At 39.2% G+C, this 17,072-nt stretch overlaps 1 protein-coding gene across 2 annotated transcripts in view; it reads right to left on the bottom strand.

The window, feature by feature from the left end:
- Positions 1-3,581: 3,581 nt before the first annotated feature.
- dync1li1 (dynein, cytoplasmic 1, light intermediate chain 1) overlaps positions 3,582-17,072 on the bottom strand; it is a 70,384-nt gene continuing 56,893 nt past the window's right edge. Inside the window, exons 8-14 of one of the 2 annotated variants that reach the window (XM_051935653.1) lie at positions 15,638-15,749; positions 15,244-15,303; positions 12,383-12,427; positions 11,274-11,394; positions 11,041-11,184; positions 6,047-6,073; positions 4,415-4,511 (exon numbers count right to left, since the gene is read on the bottom strand). In XM_051935653.1, the coding sequence (XP_051791613.1) occupies positions 6,048-6,073; positions 11,041-11,184; positions 11,274-11,394; positions 12,383-12,427; positions 15,244-15,303; positions 15,638-15,749 (508 nt within the window). In that variant the 3' untranslated portion in view covers positions 4,415-4,511; position 6,047. Of the gene's footprint in view, positions 4,512-6,046; positions 6,074-11,040; positions 11,185-11,273; positions 11,395-12,382; positions 12,428-15,243; positions 15,304-15,637; positions 15,750-17,072 lie in introns of both variants that reach the window. The other variant, XM_028817905.2, reaches the window with a different exon arrangement.

Here is a 17,072-nt window from a genome sequence, read left to right as displayed (position 1 = left end):
GATAGATACATAGGATAGGCGCTATAGGATACAGATACATTTGAGTACTGAGAAAAGCACTATATAAATGTAATGAATTATTATTATTATTATAGGAACAGCGCTATATGATAGATATAGATACATAGGATAGGCGCTATATGATACAGATACATAGGAAAGGCGCTATATGATAGAGATAGATAGGAAAGGCGCTATATGATATAGATAGATAAAGGCACTACATGACAGACAGATGGGACAGATGGATGGATGTGAAAGGCACTATATAACAAAAAGATAGACATGAAAGACACTACGAAAGACAGATACATAGATGTGAAAGGCACTACATGACAGACATGAAAGGCACTATATAATAGGATAGGTGCTATATGACAGATACATAATCATATAGCACCTTTCCTATATCTATGTATCTATCTATCATATAGCGCCTATCCTATGTATCTAAGGATAGGCGCTATATGATAGATACATAGGAACAGCGCTATATGATAGATAGATACATAGATATAGGAAAGGCACTATATGATAGATACATAGGAAAAGCGCTATATGATAGACAGAGATAGATAGGAAAGGCACTATATGATAGATAGTGAAAGGCACTACATGACAGACTGACAGACAGACGTGAAAGACACTGTATAATAGATGGTGTGGCAGATGGCTGGGACTCTTGCCCAGTCACGATGCCTGGAGGATGGATGGACTGGTTGAGAGGGGCAGTACCTCCCCCGGGACATGAGAGGGCAGACCCCCTGGTTTGCATCAGGGCCATGGGATTGGAGCTTAGAAGCTCAACCCTGTTGGGGCCAGTGTCCACCCGGATGATTCCAGAGCCAGGGGCTGCAGCACTTCCACCACACCAGGAAGTGCTGCGGAAAGATTGTCAAGGAGCACATGGAGGTACAACATAAAAGGAGCCGCCTCACTCCATTCTGGGAGCTGGAGGACAGAGCTTGTAAAGGGAGGAGTGGAGGTGGCAGAAGTAAAACAGAAGAAGGAAAGAAAGAAAGAGGGAGGAAGAAAATGAGTTCATTTGTGGTGATTTGTGGGCATAAGGGAAAAGAAAAAAGTGTGTCCGTCTGTGTCTTGGGCTGATTTAGCACAATAGATAGTGAAAGGCACTACACAATAGATAGATAGATACAGTTAGGTCCATAAATATTTGGACAGAGACAACTTTTTTCTCATTTTGGTTCTGTACATTACCACAATGAATTTGAAATTAAACAACTCCGATGCAGTTGAAGTGCAGACTTTCAGCTTTAATTCAGTGGGGTGAACAAAACGATTGCATAAAAATGTGAGGCAACTAAAGCATTTTGTGAACACAATCCCTTCATTTCAGGGACTCAAAAGCAATTGGACAAATTAAATAACTGGAAATCAAATGTTCATTTCTACTACTTGGTTGAAAACCCTTTGCTGGCAATGACAGCCTGAAGTCTTGAACTCCTGGACATCACCAGATGTTGGGTTTCCTCCTTTTGAATGCTCTGCCAGGCCTTTACTGCAGCGGCTTTCAGTTGCTGTTTGTTTGTGGGCCTTTCTGTCTGAAGTTTAGTCTTCGACAAGTGAAATGCCTGCTCAATTGGGTTAAGATCAGGTGACTAACTTGGCCATTCAAGAATTGTCCACTTCTTTGCTTTAATAAACTCCTGGGTTGCTTTGGCTGTATGTTTTGGGTCATTGTCCATCTGTATCATGAATCAATTTGACTGCTGTATTTAGCTGGATTTGAGCAGACAGTATGTCTCTGAACACCTCAGAATTCATTCGGCTGCTTCTGTCCTGTGTCACATCATCAATAAACACGAGTGTCCCAGTGCCACTGGTAGCCATGCACGCCCAAGCCATCACACTGCCTCCCTCCACCGTGTTTTACAGATGATGTGCTATGCTTTGGATAATGAGCTGTTCCACGCTTTCTCCATACTTGTTTCTTGCCATCATTCTGGTAGAGGTTGATCTTGGTTTCATCTGTCCAAAGAATGTTTTTCCAGAACTGTGCTGGCTTTTTTAGATTTTCTTTAGCAAAGTCCAATCTCGCCTTTCTATTCTTGAGGCTTATGAGTGGCTTGCACCTTGCAGTGCACCCTCTGTATTTACTTTCATGCAGTCTTCTCTTTATGGTAGACTTGGATATCGATACGCCTACCCCTCTGGAGAGTGTTGTTCACTTGGTTGGCTGTTGTGAAGGGGTTTCTCTTCACCATGGAAATGATTCTGCAATCATCCACCACTGTTGTCTTCCGTGGACGTCCAGGTCTTTTTGCGTTGCCGAGTTCACCAGTGCTTGCTTTCTTTCTCAGGATGTACCCAACTGTAGATTTTGCCACTCGTAATATTGGAGCAATTTCTCAGATGGGTTTTTTCTGTTTTCGCAGCTTAAGGATGGCTTCTTTCACCTGCATGGAGAGCTCCTTTGACCGCATGTTGTCTGTTCACAGCAAAATCTTCCACATGCAAGCACCACACCTCAAATCAACTCCAGGCCTTTTATCTGCTTCATTGATAAGGACATAACGACGGACTTGACCACACCTGCCCATGAAATAGCCTTTGAGTCAATTGTCCAATTACTTTTGAGCCCCTGAAATGAAGGGATTGTGTTCAAAAAATGCTTTAGTTGCCTCACATTTTTATGCAATCGTTTTGTTCACCCCACTGAATAAAAGCTGAAAGTCTGCACTTGAACTGTATCTGAGTTGTTTCATTTCAAATTCATTGTGGTCATGTACAGAACCAAAATTAGACAAAAGTTGTCTCTGTCCAAATATTTATGGACCGAACTGTATGTATGTATGTTTTTTATATATATATATATATATATATATATATATATATATATATATATATATATATAGCATAGTTTACTGTCAAATAATGCAGAGTACGCAACATGTGTCGCCCTCATTTGGGCTCATCAGGCGTACACACTCTACTGCTCCCCTCTCGGGGATTGAACCTTGGACGTCAATGTCAGAGATGAAGCCCCTTTACGCTGCGCCACGGCGTGTGGTTCTTTTATTTAACAGCCTGTAGGTCCGGAGTAATTACATTCATAGTCGGAGTCCCAACCTGAATTGTGTGGGTGGTTAGGACTCTGACTACAAATGCAATGAATTATATATAATATATATATATATATATATATATATATAATATATATATATTATATATATATATATAATATATATATATTATATATATATATATAATATATATATATTATATATATATATATATATATATATATATATATATATATATATATATATATATAATATATATAATATATATATATATATATAATATATATATATATATTTTAATTATTATATTATTAAATGTTAACATTATACAAAGTTATTGTCTGTCTGTACACCTGCATTGTTATCAGTCTTTAATTTAATATTGTTCTTTATCAGTATGCTGCTGCTGGAGTACGTGAATTTCCCCTTGGGATTAATAAAGTATCTAATATATTATATTATATATTAGTGTGGAAGTTATTTTTTCCTTACCCTTGCATCATTACACAAAAAAATGCCATGGATAATCCAGTGGGCTGCAGGAGAATAAATACAATTTTATTAGGATTACAGACTTCAATAGGAACAGCACTACGATATTTGAACTGAAGAGGACAATGTGGAAGATCACAAACTGTACACTGTCAAAACAAGGCAAACTGTGGCCTTTAGAGTGACACGGCACTGACAGTATCTACAAACTGTGCACTTTTTAAACTTTAAATTGCATGAATGCAAAAGGCTAACAAGAATAATAATGATCTCTTTAGTTTTGTCCTTGCATACTTTTAATTAGACAGTTTCACGTAATGGAAAAGAAGCTGCTTCCAAAACACAACAGTTTCACTGAAACTGTTCTTTTGAAATAACATATAAAAAAAACAAAAAAAAAAACAAAAACACTGCATAAATGTACAGATATACCAGAACGTCATATCACTTTGCATTCAAATAAAAAGCATGCAAAGTTTTAGCTGTTGAGCAGTTTTAGGGAAAATGTGCAAGTCAGGTTTACCAATTCTTTAGGGTACTTCTTAAATAAATATAAAACACACACACACACACAACGTCATACTAAAGAATCTTAGTAGAGTTGTAGACTAGGCACTGTGGCTTTTTTTACACGAGGGCCCAGGTTTAATGGGACGTTTTTTTCGAATTTGGTGGAATACGAACATGAACAACACACAGCTCCCTTTAGGGCAGCACATGAACTAAGTTGCAACGCCCATCCTTCATTTCAACATAAAACAGTTATGCTGGTTTAAGTCTGTAATCCTCCATATTAGGTGACAGAAACTGGCAGAGGCAGACTTGGTTACGTGAGGACATTTTGTCAGGGTGGACTTCAGGACACTTCACTGTCTTCCGGAGAAGTAGGAGACGTCGGGGAAAACACTTCAGCTTCCGTCTTGTTTGATATGCGATCCAGCTCTGCCTGTACGTCTGTTAAGCCCAGCTTCTGACCTGAGAGGAATAGAGAGAGAGAGAGAGAGAGAACGTCTCATTTAGCGAAAAAACCCTCCTAAATTGGGGTGTTCATAAGAAATGTAAGGATTTATTCCCTTAGGTAAAGGTATATAATAAACGAAGAGTGGAGTCAAGGATTTGAGATATTAAAGTGTGAGCTGCCATTTAAATGTTTGAATTATAAATATTCTCGATTGAAATAAATATTGCATTTTTTTTACCCTCTGATAGAAGTCTATAGAGGGCTAGACCCCCAGTAGAGGATTGAAAATATCATCATACTCATAATCATAGACCTGGAAATAATCTAAAACGATACACCACATGCTTATATTTAAAATATGTCACTTTTAACCTTCGGAGTGTGTACCTTGGAGGACTTGGACCACCGATAAAGAATGAAATCCTAAAAATATTATATTCATAATCAATAACCTTGATATAGCATAATACGTCACTCCACATGCCTATTTTGCCAATGCCCCACTTTTTTTCCTTTCTTCAAAACCACCAGCCATAGGACCAGCACTTCAGAACAGGTCACCCACCTGAAGCTAAGCCTGGTCGGGCCCGGCCAGTACTGGGATGGGAGAACATCTGGGAAAGCTTGGGTTGCTGCTGGAAGAGGTATTGGTGAGGCCCTCATGGGGTGCCTACCCTGTGGTCTGTGTGTGGATCCCAATGCCCCAGTGCGGTAACAGGGGGACACCATGCTGTTAAAATGGTGCTGTCCTTTGGATGAGTTGTAAAAAAGAGGTCTCGACTCTGTGGTCATAAAAGATCCCTGGGCATCCTTCATAAAGAGAAGAGTGTATCCCAATGTCCGGGCTAAATTGCCCACCATGGCCTTGTCATTCTGGCCCCCTAATCATCTATCTATCCATCTCTCTCTCTCTGCTAATGTGTGGCGAGTGTACTGGAGCAAAAATGGCTGCCGTCACATCATCCAGGTGGATGCTACACATTAGTGGTGGTTGAAGTGACTCCCCACTTAATGAAGCGCTTTGAGTAGTGACAAAAGCACCATATAAAATGTAAAGAATTATTATTCTTAAAGTTATGCGGAAAGTGGCAACTTTGGTGCCTCGTGTCTCAAAACGAAGCAATGGCACAGTGTAAGGTAAATTGTGTAAATAACTAATTTTCTGGACATTACAACAAAATATTCATTCACATTTAAGTATTAACTAAAAAACTGGATTCCTATTAGTTAAATGATATAAAAGAATAGCTATAAAGCCATGCACTAGAAAAGCCCCCCCATGTTCACGACATCTTATTTCCATCAGATGAAGGCTTTCTTTTAACTTTACAAGCAGGTTTGCAGATAATTTTGCCAGGGAGCAGGTCTTAACAGAACACGCATGTAAAATACAGTCCTCTTCAATAGAGGAGTACTAAAGGGATTGAACTGAGCAGTACGAGAAAGTGTCATGCAACAGGATCAATGGGGGAGCCATTCCCCTTGCAGAGGAAAGAAATTGCAAGACAGAGACATTCATGCAAGCAAGGAAGTTACATTAAACACTGACCTTAACGTGGCCAGCAGCCTGTAACTGCTATCACACAGAAGATGAAGTGACATTAACAAACAGTGATCACTCAGTGACAGGTAGTTTGCTCAAGTTTTATACAATCATTTATGACAAAATATGATGCAACTCAATTGTAAACAAAATCAAAGGAAAACAAAAACACCCCAAGACATACTGGCTATCCTACCACCTTTACTAGTTCATAGTACCTTTACTAGTGCCCACGATATCTGAGCATTTCGAGTAGGATCAGGGTTTGAACTATACTGGATACCAACACATTATTTTATGTACAAAAATATGTCTCTTTTCACTTTACTTTCCCCCACAGCATGGACATTTTCAGCTTGTCAGACTCTTGAAAACTAACACCATTCACAGGTACAGTGGAACCTCAGGTCACGACCGTAATTCGTTCCAAAACTCTGGTCACAACCCGATTTGGTTGTGACCCGAAGTAATTTCCCCCACAGGATTGTATGTAAATACAATTAATCCATTCCAGACCGTATGAACTGTATGTAAATACGAGGGGGGGACCCAAAAATAACCGGAAATATTTTTAAAATGTGTTTAATTTTCTGTACAAACTACAATTAGTCTCCTTCAAAGTACTCTCCATTGGCGGAAATACACTTATCTAACCGTTTGTTCCATTGTTCGAAACATTTTTTAAATTCGTCTGACGTAATGCCCATTAATGCTCTGGTTGTTTCTTGTTTTACCTCTTCGACGTCAGCAAAAACGCCTTCCTTTCAAGTCTTTTTTCATCCGAGGGAACAAAAAGAAATCACACGGAGCTAAATCCGGTGAGTAGGGTGGGTGGTTCAGGGTTGTCATACCGTTTCTTGCCAAAAATTGGCGAATGCTGAGAGCAGTGTGAGATGGAGCGTTGTCATGATGAAAGAACCAATCGCCCGACTCCCACAAATCAGGGCGTTTCCTTCTCACACTGTTGCGCAACCTACTTTTACAAAAAAAATCACTGAACACAAGCACAACCTTGGCAGACTGACTTGTGAGGAGTGTAACTAGTCGGCCTAGCGGCCCAACCATGTACTACAAGTACCAACCTAACAACAACAAAATTCCGGTTATTTTTGGGTCCCCCCTCGTGTATATATATATATTTTTTTTTTAAAAGATTTTTAAGCACAAATATAGTTAATTATACCATAGAATGCACAGCATAATAGTAAACTAAATGTAAAAACACTGAATAATACGGAGAAAACCTTGAACAACAGAGAAAACTAACATTGCAAGAGTTCACGCTACAGCCTTACGAACCGCTCGCTATAAACACTTTTTTTTTTTTTAATGAGTTTTAAGCATAGGGAAAAAAATGAACATTTGAAAAATCTGTAATTTATACAAAAACTAACCAGAAACAACCAAGAAAACTAACCTTGCATGAGTCGAGTTCTGGCATGAAGGAAGAGAGCAGGAAGCTGGGTAGACAGGAGATTACAGTTTTGTGGTAAAGTCCCTCTGCACGATGCACATCTGACCGAGAACAATGTACTGTACAGGGAGAGACTGAACACGTGCGGAAATCATTGGCGCGTACGAACTGGAAGGGAAACTGGCTTGTTAGTCACCCGAGTGTGTGGTCATGAACAGATGCAAAAGTTTGGCGAACTTTTTGGTCATAATCCGATTTGTACGTGTTCAGAGACGTTTGTGACCCGAGGATCCACTGTATGTTAGTTAGGTTTTAAATTTTACCAGGAATACTGTTGACCTGTTCATACACAAGCCTGCTTTCTAGATAATCTTACAGTTCACTTCACTCCTTTGTGAGGCACAAGCTAGAAAGCACACAGGGAACCACTACAAGGCAGAATGAGGACACTGGAGGCCACAAAATCTTATAGGATTTCTTTTACCTGGAAGTGTGTCAGCCCTGCAAGGTCAGAGGTGAGCAGAAGGAAGAAAGCTCAGCCTAGGGAAGGTCACTAGGAAGCAGGTGGCAGTTTCTTTAGGTCACGGGAACAAAGCAGGGTGTCAGATGAGCAGGCTGCCCAAGACTCTCATTAACTACAGAACTCTTGACTTTGATCGCTCCATTAAATAATGTGGCAATTAGAAAAACTTCAGTCTGCTAGCAGAAGACTTCCCTCATTCATTCAGCTGTCTTATTAATATGCACTTAAACATGTAACAGTCTATAATGCAGATAATACATTACTTACTTTGAAAAGGAAGCCTAACTTGAGACAACTAGTTTTAGGGGACAGGAACAGCTCTGGTGATAAACATTGAACTACAGAGGGTGTTGGTGTTCCAAGCACCACCAGCAGTCCCACTTTAATGATTTTTTTTTTTTTTTTAAAATATTGTGAATCACAATAAATTGTTCAATAAAATAAAGACATTGCCTAATATCTTAAGATAAAATCTATAGCTTCACTCTGAAGGGCTAAATGCTGTCTTGCGATCTATCCAAATAATCCAAGCCTGCTAACATGGCATCTCATTTCTTTTCCACACCGGTCCGCTTTGGGCATTCATACACTCGCTGATCCTTTTGGAGACTCAGAGTTCCTCTCATTCTGGACTTTCCCCTAAACCAGGGGTGGCAAAATCCAGTCCTGGAGTGCCGCAGTGGCTGCAGATTTTAATTCTAACCATCTTCATTAGTTTTTTGCTGCTAATTAACTTATTTTGTCTTCATTTTAATTAATTTGATTCAGGCCCCTTAGTTATTTCTTTTTCTTTAATTAGCTGCCAAACAATAATGAGACACAAAACAAGGTGCCACATGACCAGCTCACCAGTGCCCATCACACAATATCTGAAAATAGAGAAAGGTGAAGGTCTCAGTAAGGTTGATCTCTCAGGTCACCAAAATATCTTGACAAATGTTCTTAGAAAAAACAGAAAATCAACAGTTATGGAAATGTCTGCTGTGTCAGAATGAGAGCAGCAACAAGCCATAGAATTAAATAACAGGTTTAATTAACAGCAAGAATTGGCTTCTCATTAAGAAACTGGTTGGAGTGAAATTAGTTGGGAGTTTGAAGCCACAATTTAGCTGGTCACCTGTTGACTTGTTTCACATTTGATTTCTGTTTGGCTGTCATTTAATGAAGAAAATAATTCAGAGCACTGAATCCTTAAAAACATGGCTATTAAAATGAAGGGAAAAAAGTTAATTAGCAGTGAAAACTGGCCACTGATTAGGAAAAGGGTTAGAATGAAAACCTGCAGCCACTGGAGTTTGCCACCCCTGCCCTAAACTGTCAGCTCCTTTCTGTACTTTATCTCTTTATTTGAAGGTTGGACCTGAAAACATGCAGCATCCTCCTTCTTACCTCATTCCTTTTTCAATTTAACAAACAAGTTTCAAATCATACCGATTTCCATACACACATCACTGTTATGTAGGTAAAATGTCTCATGCTATTACAGTCAAGTCAGATTCAGATCTTGACCCCTCTTCCATCTACACAACATCTACTATCCGCTTTCCGGGTGACGATTGACCTCCAAGGTTATTCCTCTTTAAATTTTAATGTAGAATCAACTCTCTGCAGGAGCCGTGCGGTGCATGCGTATGGGTGCCGTTCTCATCCCTACCACCTTTGCCGTCTCTTCTCCTACTTCTTCATATCTTTAATCATTCTTGAGGCAGATCGAAGACTTAAGCGCCAGCTTAAGTGAAAAGTTAAAGAAAACGTACTAAGTAATTGCAACACAGAGACTGACTTAATCAATTTTAATGCGAAAAGATGCTGACGAAAGAAGAGAAGCGGGACCGCTAGGGTGGAGAAAAAATAAGCTGATCAGGAAGCAGCAAGCGCATCAACCTTTGAGCAAATGAATGCTAAACATACAGAGAAAGTGGATGAAAACTAGGAATGCTCAAGTCAAGTGTATTTGCAGTGTGCCGTTACTAGTATATTATATATATTATATCTATCTATATACCTATATATGTCCATCCTCTTATGCTCATCTGAGATCAGAGCTGCCCAGACTTCCCTCTCCCTGATTTTATGTCACGTTTTTTCTCACACTTTAATTCAGGCTTATTTTAAAACCTACATATATATGTTTGGTATCATTCTTTTCGGGCAGTACGGTGGCGCAGTGGTAGCGCTGCTGCCTCACAGTTAGGAGACCCGGGTTCGCTTCCCGGGTCCTCCCTGCATGGAGTTTGCATGTTCCCCCCGTGACTGCGTGGGTTTCTTCCGGGCGCTCCGGTTTCCTCCCACAGTCCAAAGACATGCAGGTGAGGTGGATTGGCGATTCTAAATTGGCCCTAGTGTGTGCTTGGTGTGTGGGTGTGTTTGTGGGTGTCCTGCGGTGGGTTGGCACCCTGCCCGGGATTGGTTCCTGCCTTGTGCCCTGTGTTGGCTGGGATTGGCTCCAGCAGACCCCCCGTGACCCTGTGTTCGGATTCAGCGGGTTGGATAATGGATGGATGGATGGATGGATGGATCATTCTTTTCAGAATTTATTGAACTTTAATGTGATAGTTAGATTTTCAGATTCTTATTCCGTTCTTAAATTATAAACCAAAATATCAAGAAAGCCGTGGTTTTTATTTCTATTCATAACACCAATGTTTGTATTTAGGTGATTTAGTTAGCTGAAGATTGACACCGCAGCTGGGGGTTGGGCACCAAAGGCACCAGGGGGGCTTGCCCCCCCGGTACTATATAATGTTTGTTCTTGCTTTGTGTTCCAAACTGCTCGGATAGGCAGACTGTAATGGATCAATAGATTAGGAAGATTCACTTTTTCTAATTAATTCATTTCAGACACCTCCTCTGCAAGCTTTATCCTGCTATCACTGTGCTAACCAAGGTATAAAAACTTACTGCTATGTAAGGGTAACTTGCAAAAGAGTACTGCTGTAGGTACTGTTAGTCATAACACACTGGAATCACTAGATTTGACAGGACTACTTATGATGACAATACAAACAATTAAAAGCAGAAATGGGGCAAGAAAAAGCATGACTCTGCATTATTAAGCCCTACCTGATTTCTTTGCAGACCCTGGTGGTAAACTGCCTCCAGTGGTACCCCCACTCTGATTGCTGCCCCCAACAGCAGGAGTGCCAGTTTTTTTACTGAGCAAACTATTGAAGAAGTTGGCAAGGACCCCTTCACTTGTAGTCCCAGCTGCAGTACAGAAAGCAGAAAGTGAAATATCAGTGCTGATGATACATAGAAAGGGCAATAATTACTTAGGATTCATTCTTTTCCTTTACCTTTCATATTAGGGTCAATTTTCTTAGTTCCTGTTGAAATGGGTGTTACATTGGCAACATTTGTGGTTCCAGACCGACTTGGTGTTCTGGGTGAACCACTAGGACCTCTGTTTGAAGGTTCCTTAAAATAATGAGAAGCATTATTAAAAAAACAAAAAAAACTAATAAAATAAATGATTTAAATTGTTTGTGTGTTTTATTTATTTGTAATGTCACATCCTGCCTGAAGAATGTGAATTTGGAAGTATAAAGGCAAACAAACAGAGAGAGAGTGACAGAGAGCGAGAGAGAAAACATTAAGAGAAAAGTGCAATAAAATATTTCTATTTGATTATTTCAGTTCTAGCGGTTTGGCGGCATGATGGTGCAGCAGTAGTGCCTCACAATAAGGAGAGCCGAGTTTATGTCCCAAGTCCTCCCTATGTGAAGTTTGCATCTTCTCCCCGTGTGTCTACGTGGGTTTCAAGCTACAGTTCAAAGACATGCAGGTCAGGTGGGTTGGCAAGATTAAATTGCTCCCAAGGTGTGTTTGGTGTGCGAGTATGTGTGTGTTCACCTTGCACTGGACTGGCGGCCTGTCCAGGGTTTGTTCCTACCCTGTGCCCTATGTTAGCTGGGATAGATTCCAGCAATGCCCTGTGACTGTTAAAGGACAAGGTGGGCCAGAAAATGACTTAATTCTAGTGCTCGCAGTCTTTACAGGTTAAGAGCTACTCAAACTGTACACATACCAATCATTACAAAGCTTGCCTGTCGAATCTGTAGCTGAAACTGGAAAATTCAGTTAAAAAATGACAACTTTATTAGGAGGTTAACGAATTAATTGCTTAATTACCTTCGTTATTCCTGAAAAGATACACCTTAGCAACATTAAATACCTAATTGAAGGAAATTATATTTTTTCAAGAAGAAATTTGTTGAAATTAACAGATAGGAGATACACACCGTATATACACAATTATAGAAAAAATAAAAAATAAAAATGGCATTGTGTTATACCATTTTCATCTACATATTATTTCTTATGTATACCAGTAAATATTCTGATTTAATTAAAAGTTTAAAATAAGACAATGCCTACAGAAAGAAACACATGAAAATATACTGACCACTGGTCTTCCTGTAGAAGCTGCAGGCTGTTTAGATAGTAATGTCTGTTTAAAAGAAAATAAATAGTTTACTTGCATTACTTTTTACATAATTAATCTTAGCTAATTACAAGTCATATTGTAAATTATGGTTATGTAAACATCAAATTGTATAAAATATATAAATGAATAATTATGCCTTAAAATAAAATCTTGATACTCACAAAGACACACTTTTCAGAAAAGGCAATCTTAAGATAAGTAACTGAAAGTTTACAGTAAAACTAATAATGTCCGAGATCCTCAAAATTAAAAATGACATTTTTCCCCAACTCTGACTCTATCCCATCACTGAGACTTCTGACATCAGAAGTATTTACAAATTTTCTTAATATCAGTGTATTTAATAGATGCAAGAACACTAGAAGTGCCATATTTCTTCATCCAGATAAAATCAAAAGACAAACAGAACAAATTGCCAAAATAGTGGAGATGACAGTGAGACGTCAATATGAAACAAGAGATATTTGACTGTGCAGCCACTTCTTTCTCAACACGGTCTAGATCAGGGGTTCTCAAAGTCGGTCCTGGGAGCCCACTGTGGCTTCAGGTTTTTGTTCCAACCAGATTCATAATCGGTGACAACACCTGATAATTCTTCTTCTTTTGGCTGCTCCCGTCAGGGGTTGCCACAGCGGATCATCTTCTTCCAGATCTTTCTGTCCTCGTCATCTTGTTCTGTCACCCCCATCACCTGCATGTCCTCTCTCACCACATCCATAAACCTTCGCTTAGGCCTTCCTCTTTTCCTCTTGCCTGGCAGCTCTATCCTTCGCACACTTCTCCCAATATACCCAGCATCTCTCCTCTGCACATGTCCAAACCAACGTAATCCCTAATGTCCTCATTTCTAATCCTATCCATCCTCGTCACACCAAATTAAAATCTTAGCATCTTTAACTCTGTCACCTCCAGCTCTGTCTCCTGTGCCACCGTCTCTGACCCATATAACATAGCTGGTCTCACTACCCTCCTGTAGACCTTCCCTTTCACTCTTGCTGGTACCCGTCTGCCACAAATTACTCCTGACACTCTTCTCCTCCCATTCCACCCTGCCTGCACTCTCTTCTTCACTTCTCTTCCATAATCCCCATTACGTTGTACTGTTGATCCCAAGTATTTAAACTCCTCCACCTTCGCCAACTCTACACCTTGCATCCTCACCATTCCATTGACCTCCCTCTCATTTACACACTTTGTATTTGGTTTTGGTGGTCCTACTGACCTTCATTCTTCTCCTCTCTAGAGCATATCTCCACCTCTCCAGGGTCTCCTTGACCTGCTCCCTACTCTCGCTACAGATCATAATGTCATCAGCAAATATCACAGTCCATGGGGACTCCTGTCTAATCTCATCTGTCAGCCTGTACATCACCATTGCAAATAAAGGGCTCAGAGCCGATCCCTGATGTAATCCCACCTCCGTCACTCCTATCGCAGACCTCACCACTGTCACACTTCCCTCGTACATATCCTGCGCAACTCTTACGTACTTCTCTGCCACTCCCGACTTCCTCATACAATACCACAGCTCCTCTCGAGGTCCCCGGTCATATGCTTTCTCCAGGTCCACGCTGATCTCATTTAATCAGCTGGTATTTTTTTTTCTGTTATCTTATTCTACATTAAGAAAGCACAGCAGCATGCTTTTTACATTTATAAGACATTTAGAAATATTTATGCTTTTGCTATAGATTGAAATGCTTAACTCTTTTTGGTTGATTTCATTCTATTTTGCCCTTTCTCTGTGCAGTTTTCCCCCTTCATTGCATTTTATTAATGACAATTAAAAATAAGCCAAGCAGACAGCCAGGCAAACAACATGGAATAATCAAAGGCTGCAACTACTTTAGCGTCAGACTCACAAATTAGTAAATAATGGATTAATTAAACAACTACAACACTAGAAAAGTAGAATGAAAATCAAGAAGAAAATATTAAGAAGAAAAAAAAAATGCATTATTCCTATTTAACTGCTTAGTACATTAATATGTTTTTGACTTAGGTTTTATAATTTCTATATTGTTCCCAAAACAGGGAATTTGGGAAATAACAGTTCACTTAATTAGCCCAGGAGTCCAATTAAAAAGTTTGAGAACCCCTGGTCTAGATGTTCTAACAAAATGGCAAATGTTAAATCATGTTTTTATCGTGGCCAAAAGTAACACTAATAAAGGGGGAACCCTAAGCAAATTCAATTTTGAAAAGGTTGCCAGCACTTTACCAGCCACTGGAAATAAATTTCACAAGCATATCTTACTAAGAACTGTGAATGAATGGTTTGCTCAGTCATGGTCTCTTTGGAGTTGGCATGTTTTCAATTTCTATGTGGGCTTTCTCTGGGTATACTGGTTTCTATCCACATCCCCAGGATGTACACGTTAGCTTAAATGTTATTTTCCAATTGTTATGATATGAGCCAGTTGTGCATTTAAGTGTGTCCTGTAAAGCCATGACAGCCATGGTAGCGTATTATATAAGAAGATGCATAAACATTTTTGTAGCCAAAAAGCTGTTAACTTCATTTTGGTCCTCTTACTTCTGTCTTTGCTATTTATTGCTGCTACAAGTTTTATACAGAAAACACTTTAAATGTCGCTGTTCTGTTTCTGTTGCGCTGCATTGTGATCCTCCACATACGGCGTATTCATAAGCTAATCTCAAAAGGAACTTCTTTTAAGTTTACAATCTCAGGTCAGACAACATTTATAAGAGGAGCCCAAAAAAAAAAATCCACACTGCCACAACTAACCTAAAGCACCTTGCTATAAAAAAATTACTTTAAAAATGAATTTAACAATTTGCAAAATTTTTCCCTTTACCTGCAATTTTATAAGGAACACTTGATCATCTTCTGACACAATTTCTTTTTCATGTACAAACTGTAAATCAAAAAAAACATGCAAGATTTATTAAACAGTATGCTGAACTAACTCTCTTCAAGTTTATATAAAGGCTTAATTTTAAACTTTTTAAAAATTTCTATATTTAATCATAAATATACATTCATCCAGCTTCAAACATGCTTATCGTGAGCAGGGTTGCAGAGTACAGGAACCTATCCCAACAATGCATTTTATTGATATTAAAGATGGTAGTGTACAATTAACTAAAAATGTACAACATTCTATGTATGAAAAAACAAAGGAAACTTCATGAGCATGATCTCAGACTTCCAAAATTCAGTGTACTGCACATGTAAAGCTAGGGAGTTACCTTTCGAACAGGGGGTTTAATTATTACATCTTCAAAACTATCTTCAATTTTCAGGGTCTGAAAGTTCTCGTGCAAGATTCCGATCTTCTTTTCATTGTCCCATCCTGCAGGTCTAAAAATTAAAATTAAAAAAATAAATTAATTAAAAAATGCCCACAATGACATCTTTTTATTTGAAAAAGGTCAGGACATATCACAAATGATAGTGTTTCAACATTTTCTGTTTGCATGCTTATCAATGTCATTAAAGTGTGAACTGCAGAAAAATCTAAATATAACATTATTTGCTACTTAATAAGGAAAGGAAGAGCCAAGGACCTCACTGCATTTACCACACAAATTTTCACACATACAGTACATGCAGAAATTATTGCTCACAATGATCACACAAAAAAATTTCACACCAAAATTGTTGAGAGAACATGGAGGAGCAGAAGGAAATTGGAAAGCCAGCAGTGTGTGTCAGCAGTTTCTGCATACAGATGCCAAAGTGTGGTTGGGTTTGTGATTGATGGCGCAGCACAAGTACGACGTTTGATTATTTGCACTGAGGAACCATGATGTGCTAACTGTGGTCAGAGGTGATGCTAATTATATACCTAACTACCTATAGCACCTTTCCCATGCTCAAAGTGGCCTTTGCAAAAACACATAGTATGTCTCCAATTTCAACCAAATATTTTGTTAAATATACCTGAATAGACTGCTGTACTTTACAAAAGAGTGTAACTTAAACTTTTGCAAAAGGTAAACTAAATAATAAGTGACTGATATTTAATGGCACACCAAAGTGAAAGGGGGATACATTTTTTTTTGTTCTTTATTTCGCCTTATACAATTTCTTGTATTAGGAATTTGTTAGTTTTCGCATACCCCTTGGGGTCAGAGCGCAGGGTCAGCAATTGTACAGCGCCCCTGGAGCAATTACAGGTTAAGGGTCTTGCTCAAGGGCCCAGCAGAGTAGGATCTCTTCTGGCAGTGAGGGGGATTCGAACCGGCAATCTTTTGGATACCAGCACAGATTCTTCGCCTCAGAGTCACCACTCCACCCTAAATCTCTGCTGATGTGGTGATAGCCCAATCAATAATGGCTGTTGAACAAGTTACATTGTTTAAGTTGACACTTTAAGAGCAACCTGTGAATGTTCAACAGCACATTTATTTTGCAGCATTATTTCAAGTTTTTTAAAATGATAATAGTGGTACAGGCCTGAAGGCTTACATTTTTCAGTTTTGGATTTACATTGCCCCATTAAGCATCACAATAACACAGATAATCGCTGCTACTGTTAACTGGGTAAAAGTGCTGCCACTCTCCAGATCCAGCATCCAGGACCACAGAGTCCACATGGGTTATTCTCCATTATCCCCTCATAGACTCCAAATATGCATTTTTTGGTTAACTGGCTCTGAGTGTTCTGCAACCAAGACTGGT

This window comes from Erpetoichthys calabaricus, chromosome 13 (assembly GCF_900747795.2).
Source record: "Erpetoichthys calabaricus chromosome 13, fErpCal1.3, whole genome shotgun sequence".
NCBI lineage: Eukaryota > Metazoa > Chordata > Cladistia > Polypteriformes > Polypteridae > Erpetoichthys > Erpetoichthys calabaricus.
Note: the sequence above shows the minus strand (reverse complement) of the source record. Positions and strands in the feature narration are given on the sequence as shown.